The 7,568-nt window shown below is 45.1% G+C and overlaps 1 protein-coding gene across 1 annotated transcript; it reads left to right on the top strand.

Annotated features, from left to right (window-relative positions):
* Positions 1–2,158: 2,158 nt before the first annotated feature.
* On the top strand, positions 2,159–3,094 carry LOC113036270 (olfactory receptor 4S1-like). Its single transcript, XM_026192489.2, has one exon. The coding sequence runs from the start codon at positions 2,159–2,161 to the stop codon at positions 3,092–3,094; it is 936 nt and encodes a 311-aa protein (XP_026048274.2).
* The last annotated feature ends 4,474 nt before the right edge of the window (positions 3,095–7,568 follow it).

Below are 7,568 nucleotides of genomic sequence, written 5' to 3' on the forward strand. Positions count from 1 at the left end.
AGCGGCTAGGCCCGGCACATCCTCGGGCGAGGATACCAATGGTAGCCCAAGGGCGGCGCCCGGCTCAGCGACCATTGAGGAACGGGCTCAGCGGAGCGATAGGCGCCTTGTGGACACTGATGCCCTGAAATTGGAGCTTCTTCAATCCATCAAAGACGATATCAGCGTGGCATTAAAAGAAGAACTCAGGAATGCACTGAAAGAAGATTTTGATAACATCAGGGCTGACGTGCAAGAAGTGAGAAATGAGATTGCTAACAATATGGCGGCAGCGCGCGCTGAAATGGATGGAGTTAAGGCCACGGTGAAAGAAGTGGAGGACGGGCTGTCAATGTGGAGCGATGAGGTGGTCACCTTGCAATCTACAGTGAAGACTTTGAGGAAGGAGCTATCTGACCTGAAGGATAAATGCGATGACATGGAAGGCAGGATGCGGAGATCTAATATCCGTATCATAGGGGTCCCGGAGGGCCCGGATTCGAGCTCCACCACGGCCGTATCCGCGCTACTCCGTGAAGCACTGGGTATGGAAAAAGATGTTATTGTCGACCGCTCACACAGGAGTCTGGCCCCGAGAAGGCCGGGTGGTAACCCGCGGGCCATCATAGCCAAGCTTCATTACTACCAGGATTGTGTGGAGATCCTACGCCGTGCCAGGAAGAATTTCTTTGTTTCCGATGTCATTGCTGTGTATCCTGGTGGTGTGGATCAGTGAATTGATGTCTTGTTCACTCTTGGCATACAACAGGGTTCAGGTGATGCAACTTGTGGGCTGTCCTCTTCCTTAGAGACAGGGTAAGGTGTTCCTTCATTTGAGAGGGAATCAGAGTACTTGTCCACATTTAATGAAGCCAGTTGTGGTGGTTGCTAGTAATCTTATACTGATTCCTTCCTGGAATCTGCAAGAATAAACTCTAAATACTTAATTTTTACTATAAAAGTTTTTGGGCCCCAGTTGAACAGTTGGCTGCCCAGAATTTAACAATACTGTTTTTCTATTATTGGGCATGTTCATGAGGGGAGGGCGTGGCGTCAGCAGATTTCTCTCTCCACCTGTCCGTCCTTTTGTCAGGTGTAGAAGAGCAGCTTCCCGTGTGGATCACAGACACCTTCACACTGCTCTGTGAAGCTGATGTTTGTTGTCCCTCTTACAGGATGACTGCTGCTGTCATTTGACTTGCTCTTGTTGATGAGGAATCTGTGCTGATGACCTGGAGTTGTTTTTCTCACTCACTCTCACTCTCTGTTTGACTGTTTCACAGTTAAGGGTGTAACAGAGTCTGCCTCAGTGAGAGCAGACTGACAGAGCCTCAGACGGTTTCTGCTGTTTATTAAATGAGTTGCTGAGTCCAGCTTCATTGCACAGATGTAAAGTGCTTCTTTTCCTCATGCTGCAAGCTTATGATGTTTAAAGAAACTCATCTGTATACTGTTGATTGTCTTAATTAATGACTTTTTATGTTGAGAGGTAAAGACAGAAATGCTGTGTGCAGTTTTAATTGCTGATTCCCTGTTTTGCAACCCGACAGTTGAAATAGAAAGAACTTTGTATATAAATTACTCATAGGATTAAAAGTAGTTTTTTTCCCTTTGAAATCACAGCAATTAAATAAGTTTTTTCTGCAGATGTTAAAATGATAATTGTGTATTCCACCTCAGCTGGATCTTTTTGTTTGTTTGTTTGATTAGAAAAAGAAAACATTAAAAACTGAGATTAGGTCCTCATGTGCTTTAAGTTTCTATGCCTGATGGTAAGGTGGCACCTGAGATCATGTCTTCTCTTTGTCGAGCCTTTTTTCTTTATGTAAGAGCTTCTTTAAGCGTCTAAAGCAGATCTGAATGAAAATGTCAGAAAACATGAAGAACGGAGGTTAAATGTTGATCTCTTTTATGTCACTGTGGTTCACTTTTGTACAGGATGAGCTCCTCAATGTGAACTCTGTTTAGTCTTTCTGAAGTGAAACAAGTACAAGTTCCCATCCTTCACTGTGCGATTCATTGAGTTTTGTTTTCCTTGCCTCCCTTAAGATTGAATTTATGTTTTTCTATGGTTACTCTGTTTAAAGAATAGTTTTGAAGTGAATACAGACTCGGTGCAGCTTGTGTTTAAACTCTGACATGATGAAGAGTTGATGATCCTTTAGCAGCTCGTTACAGGATGGAGAATAACTTTGAAATTGTGTTTGTGCTTCAGGGTCTGAACGACTCGCTGACAAACCGTCAGATCTACTTTGCCTTCGCTCTGATGTCGTACCTCTTCACCGTGTCTGTAAACCTGACCCTCATCATCACCATCAGCCTGGATAAAACGCTCCACGAGCCGATCTACATCTTCTTGTGCAGCCTTTGTTTTAATGAGATCTGTGGAGCTTCGAGTTTCTACCCAAAGCTGCTTCATGACCTTCTGACCAACTCTTATGTCATCACGTACACGGCCTGTTTGGGGCAGATGTTTGTCACTTATAGTTATATTTTCTCTGAGTGTACCAGTCTCACTGTCATGGCGTATGACCGCTACATCGCCATCTGCAAACCACTGCAGTACCGGATGCTGATGACAGCTCAGAAGGTAGCCCAGCTTCTGATGCTCACCTGGTGCTTCTCAGTTTTTGAAACGGCCGTGGGCACCGTCCTGACCGCCAGGCTGCCGCTCTGCGGACGCCACATCCCCAAGATATTCTGCACTAACTGGGAGGTGGTCAAACTGTCATGCTCTGACTCGACCCTCAACAATATCTATGCGTTCATGTTGATATTTTCACACCTGTCACAGACTGCACTAATCATGGTGTCGTACGTCCACCTGATACGAGCTGCCATCAGATCTCAAGCCGACCGCAGGAAATTCATGCAGACGTGTCTGCCACACCTCATTACACTGCTGGTCTTCACCACCTCACTGATGTTTGATACCATGTACTCTCGTTACAGCGGCGGCAGTACAATGAAGGCCCTGCAGAATGCATTAGCTGCTCAGTTCCTGGTGGTCCCACCCCTCGTCAATCCCATCATCTATGGCTTGAACCTGCAGCAGATCAGGTCCAGGATGGTCCACAGGTTCACCCACCGGACTGGGACATTCAGGAAAAACTAAGCCATGTTAATGAAATCAAACATGAAGAAAACATAGGAAGATGAAGTTATTTTCTAATCTTCTGTTCAAGTCAACCAAAATATGTGGATAGAATTCAGTTAAAACTAATAAAGTCCAATCCTAAAATGTCACTTTTGGTTCTTAGTACTTTAAGTTAAAGTTTATGTTTCATTGTTTTAGTGTCCTGTGCTCGAAGGGTCAAAGAATGATCACTCTGTTCCTTTCATTTGTTTAAAGGAATCTGTGTAAAGATTGGTTAGATTCTAGTAAATGCTAAAACTCCTTGTTACTTCCCACCTTTAAACCGTTGTACTCACACCGGCTGCAATGAAACTGGATGAAAAAATGTTATGAAATCCACATGAAAAGCACCATCCCAGCCACGTTGGGCACCCTGCAGCACACACACTTTTAGTGTCACTGCTGCCCTTCATACTGCCGTCACTAGAGGGCAGCGACACTTATGTATGAACGCTGCTCATCAACTTCTCTTCAGTATCCAGTACTGTGATACCACACAGACTAACTCTGGATACTGTAGCTCCTATGAAAACCTCAAATCAGAAGTACCTGACTCCGTGGTATAATTCTCAGACACGTAGCCTAAAGCAGACGACTCGTAAGCTGGAGAGTCACAAATTTAGAGGATCATCATTTAGCCTGGAGAAATAGTTTGCTGCTTTATAAGAAAGCCCTCCGCAAAGCCAGAACATCTTACTATTCATCACTGATTGAAGAAAATAAGAACAACCCCAGGTTTCTCTTCAGCTCTGTAGCCAGGCTGACAAACAGTCAGAGCTCTGTTGAGCCAACCATCCCTTTAACATTAACTAGTAATGACTTCATGAACTTCTTCACAAATAAAATTTTTATCATTAGAGAAAAAATTACCAGTAATCATCCCACAGATGTAATATTATCTACAGCTACTCTTAGTACCATTGATGTTAAGTTAGACTCTTTTTCTCCAATTGATCTTTCTGAGTTAACTTCTATAATTACTTCCTCCAAACCATCAACGTGTCTTTTAGACCCCATTCCTACAAAACTGCTCAAAGAAGTCCTGCCATTAATTAATTCTTCGATCTTAAATATGATCAACCTATCTCTAATGATTGGCTATATATATAAAGTGGAACCCTGACTTACGAACACCCCATTTAACAAAAAATTCATGTCCAAAAGTCTCCTTCTATTTCAGTCACATAGTTATAAGTGCACTCACTGGAAATATCTGCCGATAAGTTCCACTTTGTTCTTACTGTTTGCTGCGGTGATGACCTCACATGCTTTTATGACGGTCCTGCCGTATCACGAGTCCTGGGAGCACTAGGCATGTTTTTCTCCATGGTCGTGTCCAAATTCATGGGCTGCTTCCTCCTGAGGCCGCATTTGTAGACCGATTACGTCACAGCGACGCGCCGAAGGCTGTTCAAATTCGTAGACTCCTCCGAATGCAGCCGACAAATGCGTCCTCATTTTCCCCGAATTTGAAGGATGGGTCGGGTGTGTCCTTCGTGGCCCACCATATCCCAGAATTCATAGCGCGGCCCAGCCAAACTCCAGTTTCCAACAATGGCGGCCGCTACTAAGTTTTAAAATTACTCTTACTAATCTTTCTGGGTCACAAAATAAACTTTTAACATATTTTCAGGCGAGAAAGTAGTTGTGTAAACATCAAATATCTGCTCGGTTTATCAAGATATCCCATATTTGCAAAAGTGCTTCGACGTTTTCGGAGACGTCTGTTACCCACCAGCTTGATAGCTAGCCGGGAGCTCGAGGGTCACTGGAGCCGCCGAGAACGGCACAACTCCCGGCACATCATGTTCAGATCATCGCGGACTTTCACTACTCAGGTTAAACGTAATATATAAGTCACTTAGACAACCTAAAAATGTTATTGTTGGGCTTTTTTCAGTGTTTTATTTGTTCGTGAGTAAATCGGTTTGGCTGAGATTAAAGTTATTAGATTCGATAAAATAAAACTTTATTAATCCCCCGGGTGGGTTCTTCCTTGGTGTTTACACAGCTGAATAAAAGTCAAACAGAAAACTGATTGAACAGAAGTATGAGACGGTCGAGAATTTACTCCAGTGTCCTGTTATATTTTAGATAGCAAGGAGCAGACGGCTGAGTTTATTAAACTCCACCCAGACAGCGGTGACGCAAATCAGAAGGCTGGACTGTCCAATTTCCCCAGCCGTTTACTTCCGGCCTACCCGACCTTCTGAGGACCCGGCCCACGTTGACCGCGAAGGCCGGGTCCTCAAGAGGATGCAGCCCATGAATTTGGACACGACCCATGAGTGCGGGGGGAATAGCGATCTCCAGCCGTGTGCGTTCCTGCACAAATGTGAGACAAAATCCCTCCAGTTCTACGAATCCATTTCTACTTATAGCACGGGTTGTACTTTGACAATAATTACAGGGGGTTTATGCTAGGAGATTTGTCGAGATTGGTAGAGGCATGTGACTTACCACGGTAGCCTTTGTTGCGGGTTGGATCTGTGCACCGCAGTTGGGTTATTTAGCCACTAGAGGGCACTGAAGACCATGTAATTGTCAACTTTTCCTAACTTTGGGGCATTAGGTCCTTTCTGTTGCCTCACATATGCAGGTATTCTTGTTTCCTGCCTGTTCAAATGGGATTGTGGGACTTTCTTGTGTCAGAGCCTTCACCTCTGTGTTACAGTTCATTATATTGGTGTGATGTTGGGAAGTGATGATTGTTATATTTACATGTGATAATTGTGTAGAGGTGTAGATACTGTAGGTTCAGTGAATGCTTAAATTGTACTGATTAGAATATACTGGACATTCAAGAGATTCAGTGCATTGTGTTTGTCAGGTCTGGACGCTGATCAGCGGTTTCTATCTTTCTCTCTCACTTCCATTCTCTTTCTGTTGGTGGGACAGATTCATGCCCTCGGCCCACGCCCTCAGAGAAAGGAGACACCTGAGCCTAATCAAGGTTATGAGCATTTAAGCCAGGAGGTGACTGCTGTTCTTCGCTGGATCGTTGTCTGCCACGCGTTAGTGAAAGTCAAGCCACAGCAAGTTCAGTTAAGTGTTTCTTTGTACTTTGTATTTAACCACATCTCGCTGTCTACAGACTTCCTGGATTCTTCCCCGTGTGATTCTCGAGTGGCGAGTGTTGGAGTGAGATCCTGCTGTGTGTGGATTGTTTGGAGAACGCGTGCCTTCCCCTTGGATTTCCCTGGAGCCCCGTCCCTCACTCTGTTGTACAAAGCACTCCCCTGCACCTTTTTGTATATACACTTGGTGGACTTGTAAATACAACTCTCTCGTGTGAATCTGATCCTGGAGTCCTGCAAGTGAGTCCTCTACATACAACCATAACAATAACGATCCAGCCAGCATGGACTCAGCGGACTCAACCCCAGAAGCAATCTTGGAACGCCACGAATAAATGCTGCGGCACATTAACCAGCAACTGGCTACGCTCACCAAATACCTTTGGTGAGCCCATCCACTCCTCCTCTGTCTGCTTCTCCACATTTACCGGCTTCCGAACCTCCGGCGCCTGCACCAGCTATCTCCTCCACGGACCGATCATTACCCGAGGCAGAGTCTTTCTCGGGTGAGTTTCACAGGTGTGCGGGATTTTTGACCCAGGTGACAATGGAATCCAGACAGTTACGGAGGACCTATGAAACTGATGGAGCCAAAATTGCCTGTTCAGCTGCTACGTGGGCAGGCATTAAACTGGGTGCAAGCCGTTTTAAGAACTTACCCTGAGATCACGTACCAAGACTTCCTTGTTAAATTTAAAAGTGTTTTTGAAAAAGGCACCAGGGCGGAGACAGCCGCTCACCGATTGTTGAACATAAAGCAGGGGAAGTCGAGTATGGCGGAGTACTCGGTCGAGTTTTGGACGTTGGCTGAAGAAACCGGGTGGGGGCAGTCGGCACTGATGATTACCCTGTTGAATAATGTTTGCGATGAACTGAAAAATGAACTAATTATGAGGGATGTACTTAAGACTCTCTCTGATGTGATTACACTGTGTGAAGGTAGACGAGCGCCTACGAGCACATCAGGGAACTGGAAACTACATTACCCAGAGGCCTCTGGGACGCACGGAGATGGCTCCTGTTCACGGTCTCCTCCACGGCTCATGATTGCAGCAAAATTAACTGTGCAACTCAAGACTCATTCTCTTAGGGCTCTGATTGACTCTGGGGCAGAACAGAACTTTATTGACGCCTTGCTGGTGCTTAAGTTAAATTTTAGCATGGAGCCTCTGCCGCATTCACTTCAAGTTACAGAGCTTAGTGGTTAGCGTCTCCCAGACATCACTCATATCACAGAACCTGTTTCCCTGACTCTCTCTGGTAAGAACTCTGAAGCCATACAGTTGTATGTGTTCAAAGCTCCTCTCACGCCGCTAGTCTTTGGTTATCCCTGGCTACATCAACATAACCCTGTGATTGACTGGAAGAAGGAGAGT

This window comes from Astatotilapia calliptera, chromosome 14 (assembly GCF_964374335.1).
Source record: "Astatotilapia calliptera chromosome 14, fAstCal68.1, whole genome shotgun sequence".
NCBI classification, from domain to species: Eukaryota; Metazoa; Chordata; class Actinopteri; order Cichliformes; family Cichlidae; genus Astatotilapia; species Astatotilapia calliptera.

Excerpts from the sequence above, each read along its gene's own strand:
- LOC113036270 (XM_026192489.2), top strand. The coding sequence starts at position 2,159 with ATGGAGAATAACTTTGAAATTGTGTTTGTGCTTCAGGGTCTGAACGAC.